Source organism: Perca flavescens, chromosome 4 (assembly GCF_004354835.1).
Source record: "Perca flavescens isolate YP-PL-M2 chromosome 4, PFLA_1.0, whole genome shotgun sequence".
Taxonomy (NCBI): Eukaryota; Metazoa; Chordata; class Actinopteri; order Perciformes; family Percidae; genus Perca; species Perca flavescens.
In genome coordinates, this window is record NC_041334.1 from 21558213 (window position 1) to 21577569 (window position 19357).

Here is a 19357-nt window from a genome sequence, read left to right on the forward strand (position 1 = left end):
GAGTGGTTCTGACGGCAGAGGCTGTATTAGGTTCTCTTACCAAGTGCTCCACTTCACCTTCCAGTTTATTGTATGTTCTAACTCGAGCTGCAGCCACGTTCACATCCACGCTTGCTTGCAACATTCTTAGTTTTGTTTTCTCCCCCTCTAACTTCAGCTCCACTTCTGCTTGTTTCTGCTTCATTTGTATCATCATTTGTGACTCATGGAGTTTCCATTCACTTTCCAACTTAATAAGTTTGGTCTGTTGAACTTGTAACTCTTCCATCAACTTTGCTTGTTCTAGCTTAGCTGCAAGATCTGCTTCGGCATCTGCTCGCCCACTAGAAGCCTTAGAGCTTGTAATTGACTGGTTATCTAATTTGATGGATTCTTCTGAAGTAACACTTTCAGTGTTTGTCCCACCAAAGACAGATTTATATTCATCACGACTTAAGATCATTCGTACTCTCTCCTTTTCAGCTTCCTCTTTAAAGGTCTCTTGAACTAGGCCTACATCTAGCCGTCTACTCACAAGGTCACATATCTCTGTTGTCAGTGTATTACAAGCATCCAATTTTTGCACAATCTCTAACGTACTAAGAGATTTGCGTTGAAGTGGCTCATAATTTTGATTTACACGGTCATATCCACTCTGAACTTGTTGGTTTATTTTATTGAGATCCTCCTTCAAACAGAATTTCTTGAGCCTAGTTCTAGCTTCTCGTGCTATCTGCTTCCAAGATTCATAGGCTCTCAAAAAAGCTTTTACGTGCCTTTTAGCTTCCTCTTCACGCATTTGTTTGCCCTTTTCTGTAGCCTTTCGTTCACGAGAGACCCTTTCTTCTGGGCCTCTAGATTTCTCTTCTGTTGAAGGTTCATTATCAGTGCTTAAATCTTTCTCTTCAGTGGACTTTTCCTTTCCTCCTGACACAGACATGTTTGTATCGCTATTAATGTATGACTAAATTTGAGTAATTCAGGAAGCTGTTGTTATAAGAGGGCTGCGTAGCCTAGTACTGCTCACCTCAAATATTAAGATAGGCTTACTCAAAAAGATAATGCAACATCAAACCACTTTAAATATTCAAAAGAGCTTAATAAGAAATAGTGGCTGAAATTAACTTTCGAGATGTAAAACTTTTTACCATACAATTTCATCACATTTCACAAGTTTTAAGAGTGAAAATAAATCAAACATTTCATACATGCAACCATTTCAAATATTTAGCACACAGTTCCTTCACAAACAAAAGATAAATCAGGATACGGCCATATAGGCAGACAGTTCAATTACCCTCCTTTTTTCTTTTCTTTTCTTGACAAGAGTCTCTCACCGCATCTGAAGTCTCTGTTATTAAGCTTGCTACCAATCTACGACCTTGCCTGTAAGCGTGGAACAACGTCGGCAACCTCCAGAACGAAGACGGCATGCAGCATAGCAGGCAACTCCGATGTTGCGTCGAGTTTTCACTGTTACAGCCCTTGGGTCCAAAAACGAGAGTCTCGACTGATGCATAAGGCGTCTTTTATTTAGTTTGCCAGTCGTTCATAGTTTTGCCATGACGTTCAGCATTCGTTAATTCATCATCACCTTAGCACCGTGAAAACTATATTGAAAACACAAATGCACAAACATTTCACACATATGTTTTCACGGATACAAAACTTGTTACGTGAACAAACATTTAGGATTACAAACAATTACGCTTCAAAATAGACTATACAAACATACAAACAATTTCTAAATCACTATGAATGGAAACCCATCGTACCTCGCTGCGCTCCCCAAGGAATGCAAACAATAGGCTATACGATCATCCTTTCTTCCGTCATGAAACGGGCGTCAAGTTTTCAAAGTTCATAAAAGAAACAAAATCTCAGATAAAAATCCTGTAGGCACAAACAGCTGTGAGCCATTCACACCCGCCAGCTACCTTTCAAAGCTCATCTCCCATTGAGCAAAAAAAACTAGCGGGTACACAGAATTTCCGGTCAATCATATACAATATTTTTCCCATCGTATTCATTAACTCCACAGCACATATTAAACTCAGAAGTGATCTTTTACAATGATGTATAATTGAGTTGTAGTTTAGGGGCCTAAACATTGACATTTTAGAAAATGCTTATATAAAGAGTTGTATGCCTTTGCAACACAGGGCCTTTGACATGTCAAAGGTAACAGGCATAGTAAATCTGTAGGCTACTAATTATTTAAGCGTTTTCTCAAATCTTTGCTTTTTTGTGAAATTTGGGATGATTTGACATCTTTGGGCCTCATGAAGTTATTTTAATGAACCATCTGAGAAGTTTAGAGGGGAAATGTTTCTTTAGTGGAACTGCCAACAACTCATTAACATGAAAACATTATGATGATGAAGCAAGTGTTGCATTTCTTTAACTTGTTTTTATGTAAAATCTTAGTAACCAATAAATGTAAACTGTAGTAGGGTAAATTAGAAATCTGAAAGTAGAAGTCACACAGCATGAAATAGAAATACTTAAGTACAAGTACCTCAACAGTAAGTGTACTTAGTTGCTCTCCACCACTGTCAACAATCTACTGGAGTTGTGTTTGTGACTTCTCAGGTTGATCTGTGACTTGGTCTACAAACTTGAGAAAAACATGGGTCTTAATCTCAGCATACTGAATTATCTTGATATGTTTTTGAGCAAAACGTGATAATAACATGAGATCAGAGGCTTCCATTTACGCATCCAGGAATTTGCAAACTTGCACGTTGGAACATGCCCCAGGTTTAGTAGCCTATATTGTCAACTTGTCTAGGGCTGTTCACTTTAGGCTGGCTGTGTCCTGTCTACATGCAGGCCAGAGAATCAAAACAATGAGAAGGCAAAAAGATAGATGGTTGTAAATTGTAATTCTCATTTTCTACATTCATGTGAGCCATGATCCAGTATTATCAGAATAGTCACTTAATGGAGCTATTAGAAAGCTTTCATCATACTGTGCAGTGCCACACCTACTCACACAAGGAAACATTCACTGGGATTAATGGCCAGGCAGAACATTTAGGCATGATGGGTAAAGGTTGTTATAGTCTTTTTCTCAGCTCGATTTGCTGAATTAATGATGACAACGGGAGTGTCTACATCTATCTAACTTGTGGGTGTGGAATCAGGCTCGTGGTGCACACAGCTTTATAAATCTGTTAAGAAGAATTGTGTGCATATGTCTGTCCAGTCGTGCGTCAACACAGTTTTTTGCATCTCATGTTTGGTGACATTCAACTAGCCTATCCTTTGGAAAACTCGTGCGTAAATTAATTGTCTTCAAGAGATCCTGAGCTGTCACGTGCAGTTTTAACAAGGACACTCGAGAAACTTCCGCATAAAAAGGCAAGTAAAAACTGACTGGAAAGCAGAAATGGTCGTACGTAAATCTAATAACATTTTCTAGCAGCCAGTCCACCTCTGCAGACCTACAGGTGTGGCCTACAGCAGGAACCTCACGTGGCTCAAGGAAGGCGGGGGGGTGGAGGGGGGAATACTACCTGCTTTACCTGTAAACTGACGCCAGAGAAGACATTTATACATATACGCTTCCGTCTTCACTTTGTACCAGAGGACCCAATGCAGTGTGTCACACCGTGTGCGAACCTTGAAGTACATGTTTAATTATTGGCCTGTGAATATTTTTGGACGAGTTATGGATGTATGGGGGTGACAGCGACTCACAGGTAAGTTAGCTATCAACACCATTTTGTGTACAATATTTTGAGTAAACAATATATCTTTGGTTTACTTAAAATCAAACGTGTTCAGTTTAATTTGAGTTTGAAGATGTGTCTAAGCCAACAATGCGATCATTTTTAATAACTCCACCAGATATTCCTAGACGTTAAACCTATTTATCCTGAGTTTATTCGCAATAACCTGAACCTAACGCTGAAAGCTGACATCAAATGCCTGCTGATTCATCCTCTTCTTGACCTATTCTTAAGCTTCTTATTACAGTATTTTTCGACTTACTCATTATCACAACAGAGCCAAACAAAATAATGAATTTACAGACAAAAATCCAAATCACACACATGCTCAGTCCTCAGGATACAGACACTCATATGATCGCATTCTTAAATTATCTGGAATTCACTGAATCATCGTTTTGCCTCATGAGCAATAATTGCTAATTATTTCACCAACGCTGAAAAGGCAATGTATGTGATAATTATTGTCAAAATGCTGCCATGCAGTGATGTAAATTCAAATTTACAGTAATGTTACATATTGTCCAGCATATCAGCTCACTGTATTTTACGTGATTCAACTTAAAGTGATTGAAATAAGGTTTGTTGTCTTAGATAAAAACTAACTTCGTTGTCGATACAGAACAGAAAATGTAAACCGATGCAGTGCCAATCATCATTTCACCTTGAAAGTGTACATCTTGCAGCGTAAAGTCTAGACCAGGGGTCTTCAAAGTTTTTTTAATCCAAGGACCCCTTAACTGAAAGAGAGACGGAACAGGGACCCCCTATTACATATATTGTATAAAATGAAGTTGCATATACAATAATGTGTAGGGCTGCTTAAAGCATTTATATCCTTTTGCATAGAATGCTAAGCTATTAAAATAGCCTAATAATTGTTGGCATGGTTTTATAAATCATGTTTTAATGTAAAACATTCAGTACATGTGGCACAGTGAATCCTTAGTATTAACTGTATTTGTGGATGGCCTTAGTGACTACCTTACCTATAGGCCAGTAAGCAGTGGGGATTGATATTTGCTAATAATATGTTGGATTCATATTATTTATTATTATTCATAAGACTTTTTAATTTTGGAAAAAAACTTTCAAAAATGAACAATAGTTTGGAGGCCCCCCTGCCTTGACTCTGAGGACCCCCTGTTGAAGATCCTTGGTCTAGACTACATCATCTTTATTTACAGTAAAACAGCATATTCAGTATATCAAATTTAATTCTTACTCTATATTATTTCAAATACTGCCTTCTTTTGTTTTTTTATTGCTGTTTGTATTCTCTTGACAAAATGACCATCTCATACTTTATTTTGATGAGAATTATTTAGTTTGACAGCATTATTTGATATAGACTATTTTATTTTGATATACAATGATTACAAGTCAATGGTGGACATACAATGTTGATAAACTTACTGCGTAATGTATTTCGTAATTTGATGGAGATTTGATTTATTGAGATCTCTATTAGCTGGGGCCATAGCCACAGCTATTCTTCCTGGAGTCTGCCCCCAAAACTTGTGCATCTATACATAGCAGTGCACTATAACAAAACAAAATTCAAAACATCACAGAAACAATGATAACAAAAAATATAGCTGCAAGCAGCAATGAGGGGGCCAAGCACTACACTAGCAGGAATGGCGTTGCCATGGCATGAGCAAGCACTCACAGCAACTTTGATGGCAATTGGATAAAGAATGGCTGAGATATCCGCTCATTTACTTTGTTACAGTGCCCCTGGAGGCCAAATTACACCAATGTCCTTGTGCGTTCTCACAATCAAGTGCCAAGTCCCTGTACCAAGTTTGGACTTCATACATCAAAACGTTGCTGAGATATGAGCTCACTTCCTGTATCTCTAGTGCCCCCCTAGTGGTCGAAGGTCACCGTATTTATTGTGTGTCCTCAGGATAGGGTCCCAAGTCCATGTACCAAATTTGGTTTTGATACGTGAAAGCATTGCTGAGATATGAGCCTACTTCCTGTGATTATAGCGCCCCCAAAAAGTCAAAAGTCACCAAATTTCTTGAGCCTCCTCCTAATTGGGTCATAAGTCCAAGTATTGATATTGGTTTTGATATGTGAATGCTTCCCCTGAGTTCACTTCCTGTTTAGCGGCTTCGCTATTGATTGGCTGTGATGGGCAAACACTTTCGATTATCAATACGCAATGGAATAACTTTTGTGCGGCTTGGTCTGAAGATCATCTGTGCCAAGTTCCGTGAAAATCTGAGAAATTTTGTGACCTTTTTAAACTTTTTAGTGTTTTTGATCAAATCCAATATGGCGGAAGGTCCAACATGGCGGATATATGGGGTGCGTTGAGTTCAGCTTCATCCAAGGATTCCAACTATATCTCGATGTTCAAAGTCGGGCATATGGTTCAAAAGTTAATTGCATGGATGCAACGCCAACTTTGACCCATTGGTGATGCTAGGCTGCCTGGGGTGCAGACCTAAAACTTGGCGAAATGAATTACGGGACTTTCCCGATTCAATGTGCCAAATTTCACAACTTTTTACTGTACGGTTCTATGGGCTGCCATAGACTCCCATGGCAGAGGAAAGATGTGTAATAATAAGAAAAGGTAGAATCACTAATGATGCCTCGCAGTTTCACTGCTGGGCTGTAAAACGTAAATAAAAACAGAATACAGTGTTTTGCAAATCTTTTTAAACGTATATATTCAACTGAATACACTACAAAGACAAGATATATATTGTTTAAACTGATAAACTATTGTTTTTTTTGCTATTCACTCATTTTGAATTTGATGCCTGCAAGATGTTCCAAAACAACACTCAAAAAGCGTTTGTGAACTGAGGACACTAATTGTTGAAGCTTTGTAGGTGTAATCCTTTCCCTTTCTTGTTTGATGTACGACTTCAGTTGCTCAACAGTCCGGGGTCTCCGTTGCTGTCAGGCCAGTCTATTACCCGCACTCTTTTACTATAAAGCTACACTGTTGAAAACGTGCAGAATGTGGCTTGACATTGTCTTGCTGAAATAAGCAGGGACATCCCTGAAAAAGACATTGCTTGGATGGCAGCATATGTTGCTCCAAAACCTGTATGTACCTTTCACCATTAATGGTGCCTTCACAGATGTGCAAGTTACCCATGCCATGGGCACCAACACACCCCCATACATCACAGAAGCCGGCTTTTGACCTTTGCGCTGATAACAATCTGGATGGTCCTTTTCCTCTTTGGCCCGGAGGACATGACGTCCATGATTTCCAAAAACAATTTGAAATGTGGACTCGTCAGACCACAGCACACTTTTCCACTTTGCGTCAGTCCATCTCCAATGAGCTCGGGCCCAGAGAAGCCGGCGGCGTTTCTGCACTTTCTTGCACACTGAACTGGGTTAACTGGCAATGGTTTGTTCCTGAACCCACATGGTAATATCCTTTACATAATGATGTCTGTTTTTAATGCAGTGCCGCCTGAGGGATTGAAGGTTACGGGCATTCAATGTTGGTTTTTGGCCTTGCTGCTTACGTGCAGAGATTTCTCCAGATTCTCTTAAACTGTTGGACTATTTGCTTAACGCAGTTGTTCACAAAGTGGTAATCCTCGCCCCATCCTTGCTTGTAAACGACTGAGCCTTTTGGGGATGCTACTTTTATATCCAAACATGACACTCACCGGTTTCCAATTAACGTGTTCACCTGTGGATTGTTCCAAGCAGGTGTTTTTTGATGGAAAAAAAAAAAACTAAGTTTTAGTTTGAACATTAAACATCTTGTCTTTGTAGTGTATGCAATTGAATATAGGTTGAAAAGGATTTGCAAATAATTGTATTCTGTTTTTATTTACATTTTACACAACGTCCCAACAACAATTGGGGTTTGTAGCTAAATTAAGAACCGGTTTATTTGTTACCCATTCCAATGCCGACTGCAATTCCTCATTCAAACCTCTCAGCTGTGAACTCCGCCATGTATAGCCTATTTTTGAGTCATGAGCATACATCATTCACCATTGTTGCATTTTTTTGTAAGGCTAAAGGTAGTTCATTGGTAAATCAAGAATATAGCAATGGTCCCAGAACGCTTCCTTGTGGAATTCCACAACTTAATTATTTTACCTCAGACAAAGTTCCATTAAAGTACACTCTCTGTTTCCTATTTGCTAAATAGCTGTCTAGCCAAAGTATTGCAGTCAAAATGAAACCATAACATTTCAGTTTTTGTAATACCAAATTGTGATCAATTACATGAAAAGCCGCTGTGAAATCCAACAGCACAGCCCCTACTAAATACTTATTTTCTATTTCTCTGTGCCAGTCATCTGCCATTTGAATCAGGGCTGTGCAAGTGGATGATCTGTATTTTTAAATAATTAACTGAAAAATTAATAATAATAAATTTGGATTTTCTGCCAATCACATCATTAAGAATATTCCACATTTACTGTCATGCTTTGCACTACTAATCACATTTTGATAATACATCTTTTTCCTTTTGTTTAACTTGCAAAAGTATTCATACCCCTTGAACCTTTCCACATTTTGTCACGTTACAACCACATAAATGTATTTTATTGGGATTTTACATAATAGACCAACACAAAGTGGCACATAATTGTAAAGTGGAAGGAAAATGATACATGGTTTTCAAATGTTTTTACAAATAAAAAAATGACAAGTGTGGCATGTAAAAGTATTCTGCCCCCCTGAGTCAATACTTTGTAGAACCACCTTTCGCTGCAATTACAGCTGCAAGTCTTTTGGGTATGTCTCTACCAGCTTTGCACATCTAGAGTAGGGCTGGGCAATATAACCTGCCTCTCTTAAGTTATGCTATTACAATTCTAGACTGCCGGGGAGGCTGTTCCTCCCTAAGACACACTGAGCTGCTCTCTCATCTCTACTTGTTACTTTTGTATGCATCCTGTCCCAGAAATGCTTGTTACTAATCTAGCTCTGGGAGTTTACCCCGAGTCCTTATGTTTCTTCTTCGCAGAGCAATGCTCTGCGATTCTCTGCATTTCCCGGCTGCATCCTGCTGCGTCCTGCTGCATCCGCAGCCTCCCCCCGTGCTCTGCAGCGCCACGCTACATCCCGCAACGCCCTGCTGTGATGTTCATACGCACAGAGTAGTCAGGATCCGGTATAGGAGACTGCACTACTCAGTATGACACGATGTGCCCTGCTATGACATGAACTTCCACGATAACCTTCAAAGTCAATGTGACTTCTAATGTGACTGTTATCACCACTGTTCATCACGCCCCCAACCGGCCCGTCAGACACCGCCTACCAAGAGTCTGGGTCTGCCGAGGTTTCTTCCTAAAAGGGAGTTTTTTCTTGCCACTGTCGCAATAGCCACTGCTAATGCTTGCTCTTGAGGGAATTACTGTAATTGTTGGGCTTTTGGAATTTATAGAGTGTGGTCTAGACCTACTCTATCTGTAAAGTGTCTCGAGATAACTTTTGTTATGATTTGATACTATAAATAAAATTGAATTGAATTGAATTGAAAAATATATCGATATTATATCAATATGAGACTAGATATAGTCTTAGATTTTGGATATCGTAATATTGTGATATGACATAAGTGTTGTCTTTTCCTGGTTTTAAAGGCTGCATTACAGTAAAGTGACGTCCTTTTCTGAACTCACCAGACTGTTCTAGCACCAATTGTCAACCCTAGAATATCGCCGCAATATCGATATCGAGGTATTTGGTCAAGAATATCGTGATATCTGATTTTCTTCATATCGCCCAGCCCTAATCTAGAGACATTTATGCCCAGTCTTGTTTGCAAAATAGCTCAAGCTCCGGCAGATTGGATGGAAAGCGTCTGTGAACAGCAATTTTCAAGTCTTGCCAGATATTCTCAATTGGATTTAGGTCTGGACTTTGACTGGGCCATTCTAACACATAAATATGCTTTGATCTAAACTAAATTCCATTGTAGCTCTGGCTGTATGTTTAGGGTCGTTGTCCTGCTGGAAGGTGAACCTCCACCCCAGTCTCAAGTCTTCTTGATTGCCCTGTATTTGGCTCCATCCATCTTCCCGTCAACTCTGACCAGCTTCCCTGTCACTGCTGAAGAAAGGCATCCCCACAGCATGATGCTGCCACCACCATGTTTCACGGTGGGGATGGTGTGTTCAGGGTGATGTGCAGTGTTAGTTTTCCGCCACACATAGCGTTTTGCATTTAGGCCAAAAACATCCCCCACATGGCTTGTGGCAAACTGCAAACGGGACTTCTTATCGCTTTGTTTCAACAATGGCTTTCTTCTAGAAATCAAGACGCACCCTAGCGACAGCAAATTTAATTTGCAGCCAGGGGGGTATCAGAGTAAAGGGAGCTGAATACTTTTGCATGCCACACTTTTCAGTTTTTATTTATTTTTTAAAATTTGAAAGCCATGTATCATTTTCCTTCCACTTCACAATTATGCGCCGCTTTGTGTTGGTCTATCATGTAAAATCCCAATGAAATACATTTACATTTGTGGTTGTAAAGTGACAAAATGTGGAAAAGTTCAAGGGTATGAATTCTTTTGCAAGCCTCTGTATATCATAATTTTTCTGGTTTGAGAGTGTATTTATGAAGGTAAACTTCTTGAAATGCTGCTTGTATTAAAACATTTAACATTCAAGAAGTTTGACTTTTATATTGTAAAATTGTTTTTTATCTTTAAGGTAACAAAAAAAGTATAATTTTGGAATAAATACCAAAAATATCACCTCCAATATCTAAAAATGTAGGCTACTTTGGTGGGCATATTTGAACAAACAAGCTTGTGCGTAGAATCATTTTGAAAAGGTGTAACACCTCCTTCTCTTTTCTCAGAATAGCAATATTTTCCACGAACCTACAGCTGCCTTCACTTTCTTCAACAAGAGAGTTCACGGTCTGCTGAGCTTGGACGCCAGCGTTTTTCAACAATGGGGTATCTAACATCTTTTTTAACTAACAACTTTTTTGTTTAGCCTGAAATAAGATTAAGCGTTTACTGTTTAATCTGACTGTCTATGTTTTTTTTTTTTTTTCTGCAGATATGTTCAGAAGACAAAAAGCATTTTGAAATGTGTGCTTTGCATCCCTATCATGCTCTGTGCTTTCTACTTTTTATCTCCATCTTTGAGGTGAGTCTGTATTTAAATATAAGAGACACCACATACTAGATCAATTCATAAACCCAAATTCAAACTTCACATTATTAAAATTTGGCTGTAATTTCTGTTTTTGATATCAGACTTTTAATAGGCTACCTTCCTATGGACAAATGCTCTTTGGAAAGTGCAAAGATGCTGTCTCTGGACAACAGTGTGGACGCCAGCCTCGACCTTTGGTAAGACCATTACTACCTAAAGTTTTGGCTGCAGTGCACATACAGTCATAATGCTGTTTGTTTTCAAAGCACGAGAACCAAGATTTCACGTTTTTTATATTTCCAAGGAATCGTTCGACGTGTTGAGAAGCCATTTAATCACATCAGTCATAAGCAACAAATTAACCTGTTGGTCTTTGGTATTTCCCCTTTTCTGCCAACAGCACACATAGGCCTACTGCTCACAACATAATGGGCTATCTCAGTTAATATTCATGAATTTTCTTGGTATGTAACCTATCTAAGAAATAATATTAAAAGACATTGAGTGAGTTTCATGTGGGACCAACTTTATTTTTCAGAATTAAAGCATTCTTTTGGAAAATGCACCCACTGAACTTGTGAAAATTTTTGTGAAAAGGTATTTTTCATTGCATGGCACTAAACCAATTCTTTGGAACTGCTGCCATAGGCTTGAACTAAAGTTATGGTAACACTTTACGGTAAGCGTACATGAATTATGGATTCATGAATTAATTCATGATTTGTGCATTACTTCATTCCTTTTATTTCTTATGAATCATCAGGAATTGACATGAGTTCATAGCCTCTCATTCATGACCTCATGCATGAACAACACATCAACTAAACATTAGGTAAGGTGGGCACATCATTATGCACAAGATGTGTTCAAATCAGAATTTCGCAGTGATGACATTTTTTTTCCTCAGAAAAATACCGTATTTTTCGGACTATAAGTCGCTCCGGAGTATAAATCGCATCAGTCAAAAAATGCGTCATGAAGAGAAAAAAAACATATATAAGTCGCACCGGACTATAAGTCGCATTTATTTAGATTATAAATACAAGAGTTATTCAACTACACAATAGCACACAGAACAATACGCTGAATACGGTAGGTGTCCGGTATGTTAATGTAACACATTAACAGTTATTGAACTATACAATAGCACACAGAACAACTAGCTAGCAGGGCGTGGAGCATGGAGGTATTAAAAGGCGTGGAGACGTAACTGCACCGTGAACGAGCCCCTCCAGACTCGTTCCTCCAGCTCTGGCCGTCTTGCTTTCAGCCCGCGATTAGCCGATTAGCCTTTGTTTTCTTCATTGCAGTAAGAGTCACCTTTTCGCCAGTCTCCCTCATAAGTTTCAAACTCTCTTTCTGCTGCTCGATTACCGTTTTCAGCTGCATATTTTACTACCTTTATCTCTTTTCTTTCTCAGTTGTCTTTAGGAGGAGCGTTCTAGTTGTCACAAGCCTAGAGCGCCCTCTCGCGGTTGTAGACGGTAATGTTTTCAGTATGAATTAACATGTAAAAACATGTTAAATTATATATATTTTGATATATAAGTCGCACCTGACTATAAGTCGCAGGACCAGCCAAAGTAGGAAAAAAAGTGTGACTTATAGTCCGGAAAATACGGTAATCATGATGCTTAATAATTCATAATGATGTGCCCACGTACCTAATGCTTTAGTTGTGTTGTTCATGTATGAGGTCACGAATGACAGACTATGAACACGTCAATTCCTGATAATTCATGGGATATTAAAGGGGTGATAGAATGATTATATAGGGTATTTCACACTGTTCCTTATGGTCTCCTAATGGGGTATGTAACATTGGTTGGGCTGAAAATGGCCTGGTTGATATTTGATTGGCCCTTATGCCTCCCTGTGTTTTGGCCCTATTTGTAACAAGAGCTTTTCTTCCAAATATGGTATGCTCATGAATATTTAGATGGGCTGATTGGTTGAGTGAATTGCCATACGCACACATTAGAGACGCGTGCTGACTGGTTGAGAGAATCGCCATACACACATATTAGAGACGCGCGCTGATTGGTTGAGCGAATCCCCAATACACACACATTAGAGACGCGACAGAATCTCATATTCCAGACACTGCAATGTTTCGTTACCAAAGTCACTTCTGAGACTTTTTTTATTCGAGAAATCAACTATATAAAGCTCAAATATGGGCCGTTTTACGAAAATTGATGGGTAATTGCAAATTTGGTAAGATGTGTCGGACTTTAGGAGCTCCACACAGTCTGACAAGAAAGCGGCAGCATGCTGGGCTCCATACCGAGGGTGAAGTCACCCTTTGTGGATACTGCACTACCGGGGCTCCGCGGCTGGCTGCTGGCATAACTATAATATATTTACAGTTTGAATTTCGTCACGCCACTTATATAACATCTACCCCAATGTCTTATAAAGCTAACCGTTGTGTCAGATTTGATTTTAAGGCATTTTTATGAACGCAAAGAATCTTGTTAGGACGAGCAGTTAGCTAGCTATATGTCCCTTTCAATACAATGGGGAAATATCGCAGAGCTAGCTACGCTTTCGGCATAACTATATTTACAGTTTGAATTTCGTCACGGTACTTATATTACAGCTACCCCAAGGTCTTACAAAGCTAACCGTTGTGTCCGATTTGAATTTAAGGTATTTTTATGAACTGAGGGGTCTTATTAGGAGGAGCAGCAAGCTAGCTATGTGTCCCATTGAATACAATGGGAAATGATTGCGGCTAGCTACACTTTCGGCATAACTATAGTGTATTTACAGTTTGAATTTCGTCACGGCATGAATAGTACAGGTTCCCCAAGGTCTTACAAAGCTTAGCTAACACTTGTCCGATTTCGGATATCAATTTAATGCATTTTTGTGAATGTCAGAGGTCTCGTTAGGAGGAGGTGTTAAGAAATACTAAAAGACGTGTTCGTTTGATTTCTGAGGAGGAAGGAGAGGCTGGGGTCAAATTGAAACATTAAGCAAAAGGTTTAATGAACAACACGATGAAAACGACATGACAAAAACAATCAAACATGAAACACTGCCAGCAGTGGACTATAAGACATGCTTCCCCTTGTGGGGTCACAGTTTGCAGCCCTGAAATCACCTCTGTTTCCAAATGATATTCCTGTGTCATTGTGGGTGTTTTCCTTGAATGAAAAGTCTCCCAGGTTAAGGACACACCTCTGAATTCAGGTTTACTCCAGGTCACAGACAAATGTTGTTTATCACGGTAGTGCTGATTGACTGACTGAGTGGCTCCCCAAAAGGCAGAAACAATAAGTCTCAGTGTGTGGGGACAAGGAGCTTTCTCCAGTATGCTAAATGACCGATATGAGCTAATTAATTCTTTAGAAACTAGGTTTGGGGTGAGGCAGTCAAATGTTGATTAGGCTTAATCAGTATTGAAAACAATTGTTTTCGACTCAGCTTCAGTGTCACTCACAACAGTTTACATTTTTAAGTTACATTTTTTAACTAAAAGTATATTGTACTAAAACATAAGCATGGTTTTAACTTTTTTATCTTCAACAGAGGCTAGCTAGCTCTCATTGATGGACTCCAGCTCACCGCGGGCTGTATTAATGAGACTCGCGGAAAAGAGGCATTTATTTCCCCGATTGTTTGTTTAAATAACTCAACACACATATCCATTATAAGATTAACTGGAACCTGCGGGCTGCGGTAAGAGATTGCGGGCGTAACAAGCTCGCTGACCGCGCTCTCAGGCACTCACTGGCCGGCCGGTAGCAGGAAGAGGGGAGAGGGAACAGCGAGCTGCAGGCCCTGGAGCTCTGTCAGGGCAGCGGGGTTTGGTAGTCCAGTCACTCAGAAAAGGGTAAGTTTGCGCGGGTATTGAGCACCGGGCCGCCGGCCGAGCTCAATCGAGCTCACAGCAGGCCGGGGTCTGTGAAGGAGGACAGGCAGGGCAGCGATGTAGCGACCCAGGCAGCACCGGCCGCTGAACTCCGACACGCAGTCGGACAAAATTTGCAATTAGCCATACATTTTCGTAAAACGGCCCATATTTGAGCTTTACATAGTTGATTTCTCGCTTAAAAAAGTTTCAGAAGTGAATTTTGTAATGGAATAGCAGAGATCTGCGTGACCTAGATTCAGAAAACCTGTACCCTTACCGTAAAGTGTTGCCAGTGTTATTTTAACTAATTTAATTTATATTAACATAAGGCTGATGTGGTTGATAGTGTACTGAAAGAAATCAGGTTACCCTTCATAATTTGAAAAATTATATATAGTTACAAATATACAAATAAATTTAACTAGTGTAATTATTACAGCATATTACTAGCCATAGAGTGAAATGTACTTGGTCACAGTACTCTGACAACTAAAGCAGACGACTGGAGAATATACTTCCTTATCTTACTTTAGCCAAAGATTATAAATGTTTTAACTCGCAAGCAAATTTTAAATTGAGAAAAAGAAGAAACCAATCCGTTAAATATCAGTAATAATTACAGGTAAAACAGTCAATGCTTAGTTTTACAAACTGAAATGTATAAAGCTTGAACACTTCCTACAAACATACAGTGCCCTAGAAAAGCACACCCTTAATCTGTTAGTGTTAGTGGCCGGTTAATCTCATTTTGGCTGGGTTGATAAAGCAATGATATTCAGCATGGTTTTGAGGGCTGGGTGGCCATAATAACATTTGTTACGTTGACATAGTAGATTATTATTTATTCATTTTTTACAGAGGAAAGTTTAATTTTACTGGACAAAAAAGTTCACTCTCACCTCTTCACACAGCACCTCTTCACACAGCAGGCAATGTGGACTAAACTTTGATGTATTGACGTCATTCCCCCTGATGTATAGATGATTTCACACACAAGCACATTTTAAATGGAGAACAAGGAAAAAGAATAATCCAATCAGTTAAATTGTTTGGTATTGTATTGCTAGAATTTAGTTGAGGGGGGGAAAATCATAACAGACATTATCTCATGACACTACAGATAGAGTAGGTCTAGACCACACTCTATAATAATAAGACTCAACAAATCCCCCATGAGCAATTTCACTTATTGCTGTGGGGGCAAGGAAAACTTCCAACCCATGTACTGTATTAATAAAGATGTAAGATTCTCTTAGGTAAATAAAGCCAATGTTTCCCCATTGGAATCAATGGCAAACAGAGCTATAGCTAGCTTCCTCCTAACGAGACCTCTCCAATTCACAAAAATTGATTAAATTGAAATTGGTCAAAAACGTTAGCTTTGTAAGACCACAGAGGAGAGGTGGGTAGTAACAAGTTACATTTACTTCGTTACATTTACTTGAGTAAGTTTTTGAAAAAATTATACTTCCAGGAGTAGTTTTAAATCACTATACTGTACTTTTTACTTTTACTTGAGTAGATTTGTGAAGAAGAAACTACTCTTACTCCGCTACATTAGGCTACAATGAGCTCATTACTTTTCTTTTTACCTCTTTGGTATTCTACGCGTCATTGTTTGTATTCCCCCCCGCGTAAGCCTCATTTTAATGTTTTATTTTGACACAGAGAGAGACTTCTGCTAAAGGCTCTACCACGTGACTGTGTTTCACCAATAAAACGTAGTTGTGCAGTCTCGTCAGCTGGCAACAAAAAATAGGCAACGCTGATGCGTAAATCAACGCTTATCAATATCGCTTCCCCATCAGTCAGGACCAAGATCTGACCATAATTATACTTGTCCTTTCCATAAACTGTCGTTGCTTTAGCCTATTATTTCAGTTGCAACCCTGGCAGTGGAAGTGATCGTGAGAGCAAATAAAAAATATAAATGTTTGCAGGGTTGTCGGTCTCTAAATGTTTTAACTTTTATGAGCACACCCGCTCTCTCCCTCTCTCTCTTTGCGCACCGGGCTCTACCTGATCTTCTATAAGAACAGTGACGCCGTTATCAGTAGGCGGTGCTTTTACACCGGTTGATCTCTGCTCTCCAACTTAACCTGCTCCCGACCAGGTTAGGCGTCCAGCATGAGTTACCACGGCAATTGAACCCGGTATCAAGTGATCCACCTTCGTGATACAGAAAACCCTGGGTTGAACCTGAAGTTACCTCGTTAACCCCAAATCTTGCTTCGTAGTCCAGGCCTCTGGCCTCATAATGAAAGCATGTTTACCTTAGTAAAAGTGCCAAACAGCAGCTCCATTACCTTGTTCTAGTTCTGCCTGCAGAGCCTGGTTAAAAAAGTATAGTAGTTTGGAAAATTTGTGTTACTTGTGCTTATTTATTTTGTATGTATTATTATTTTATTGATTTTATTTTTTAAGAAGGCCTACTTGAATTTACCTGGATTATTTTAATTTAAGCTATTTTGTAATTAATTAATTTTAATTTATTTTATTGATTGGATGAACTATAATTTGCCTAAAGATGATTATTTAGCATTTTTGTCTGTCTGATTGAATGCTTGTGTTAAAAAATAAATCAGACGTTACTCAGTACTTGAGTAGTTTTTTCACAGAGTACTTTTTGACTCTTACTCAAGTAATTATTTGGATGACTACTTTTTACTTTTACTTGAGTCATATTATTCCTAAGTAACAGTACTTTTACTTGAGTACAATTTTTGGCTACTCTACCCACCTCTGCCATAGAGTATGTGTAATATAATATAAATACCATGACAAAATTCAAAGTGTAAATATATGTAAATATATGTCGAAAGCCCGTGGAGCTCCGCAGGCTGCCGATATCTCTGTGACCGAGTAGTAGTGTATTGGCTGTAGCCTACTTCCACCCAATATAGTCCCAAATCAATATCTGCCTAGGAAATTATCTAGTCTTAATCTGCATTGCTATTTTTACTCGTTGTGAATATGCAGACCACAAGAAGTAATTAGGTTTTGTTTTTGTTGTTGTTGGGTCACTTTTACTCATGACATGCTAAACGGCAACAAAGGATTCCATTCATTACGCTAAGCTAAGCTAGCGGCGGCGGCGCCGGACTAAGACAATGCATGCACTGATACAAAAATGCATTTTCCCACCTATATAAATATAGAGGAGACGGTGAATAACCATTTTTCAACAAACGGTGGCGTATTCCTTTTAAGGAAGATTTTTTTTGGAGTCCTCCAAAGATGACATTTTAATATGTTGGTTTTAAACTTTCAGTCGTCTTGTATTTCAGGTCCAGACCTGATGTGCAAACGTGTACATCTTGGAAAGCTCCCATCATCTGGGAAGGGATGTTTGACCCTGACTTTTACGATCGGATGCACAAGATTGAAGGATCCTCTGTGGCTCTTACAGTGTTTGCCGTGGGCAGGTTTGTTTTCACATCAATACATACAACAACATACAACAATACATGTATGAAAAAAACTGTTGTCAGACCTAAAAAAAACATCCTGGTCTGCCAACTGCCATTTCATTTAGTGCATTTGTTTATCTGAGTGAGATAGATAGATAGATAGATAGATAGATAGCAAACATTAAAGGACTCGAGTTTCCTCAGGAATTAGTCATGCTCATATTACTCACATATTAAGAAGTACAAAATAAAACATGACATTATTCTTGTCTCCACTTCCACCAAAGGTACCTGGATGCTTACCTTAAGAACTTCCTGAACTCATCAGAGCATCACTTTATGGTGGGTTTGCCCGTAACGTATTACATGTTTACGGACGTGCCAGAAAAGGTGCCAGACATCAAGCTTCGTCCTCAGCGAAGCATTAAGGTTATCAAAGTAGAGAAGAGCTCCAGGTGGCAGGATATCTCTATGATGCGAATGAAGACCATATCCGATGTCATAGAGTCGGATATTCGCCACCACTGCACGCACGTCTTCTGCTTTGACGTGGATCAGGTATTTACTGGGAGATTTGGCTCTGAGGCTCTGGGAGATTCTGTGGCTCTGCTCCACGCCCACTACTACCACCTTCCACAGAAGTTGTTTACCTACGATCGAAACCCAAAGTCCAAGGCATACATGCAAACTGGGGATTTCTACTACCACGCTGCCATCTTTGGAGGCTCATGGAAGAGTGTAAAAGCGTTGACTGAGGCCTGCTATCAGAGCATCATGGAGGATAAACAGAATAATGTGGAGGCTCTGTGGCACGATGAAAGCCATCTCAACAAGTACCTGTGGCTTCACAAACCAAGCAAGGTGCTCTCACCGGAGTACTGCTGGGACACCAGTATCGGCTACAGGAGCGACATACGAGTCACACGACTACTGTGGGCACCAAAACATTACGATACACTTCGCACACCTTAGTGTGTTTTAGACTTAATTGCAAAATCACCTCCTATATTTCATAAATGACATTCAAAACTATCTGACAAACATTATGCTCTCAGGTTCCCATGCTCCCTGCTCTTTGTTCTCTTTGGGGATTTATTTGCATACCTACAAGTGTGGCTATCCTTTGGTAGATGTTCATTTTATCTCAAGGTGTGTGTGTGTGTGTGTGTGTGTGTGTGTGTGTGTGTGTGTGTGTGTGTGTGTGTGTGTGTGTGTGTGTGTGTGTGTGTGTGTGTGTGTGTGTGTGTG

General features: G+C 39.4%; 1 protein-coding gene across 1 annotated transcript; it reads left to right on the top strand.

Moving 5' to 3' along the window:
* The first annotated feature begins 2990 nt into the window (after nucleotides 1-2990).
* Nucleotides 2991-19294, top strand: LOC114553924 (alpha-1,3-galactosyltransferase 2). The gene is made up of 6 exons (XM_028575393.1): nucleotides 2991-3683; nucleotides 10533-10632; nucleotides 10739-10828; nucleotides 10939-11034; nucleotides 17987-18124; nucleotides 18397-19294. The coding sequence occupies exons 2-6, from the start codon at nucleotides 10628-10630 to the stop codon at nucleotides 19079-19081; spliced, it is 1014 nt and encodes a 337-aa protein (XP_028431194.1). The 5' UTR covers nucleotides 2991-3683; nucleotides 10533-10627; the 3' UTR covers nucleotides 19082-19294.
* The last annotated feature ends 63 nt before the right edge of the window (nucleotides 19295-19357 follow it).

Bases quoted from the DNA above. Each gene is read 5' to 3' on its own strand.
- LOC114553924 (XM_028575393.1), top strand. The intron at 11,035-17,986 runs GTAAGACCATTA...CTTGTATTTCAG, and splicing joins GACGCCAGCCTCGACCTTTG to GTCCAGACCTGATGTGCAAA. The intron at 18,125-18,396 runs GTTTGTTTTCAC...CTTCCACCAAAG, and splicing joins ACAGTGTTTGCCGTGGGCAG to GTACCTGGATGCTTACCTTA.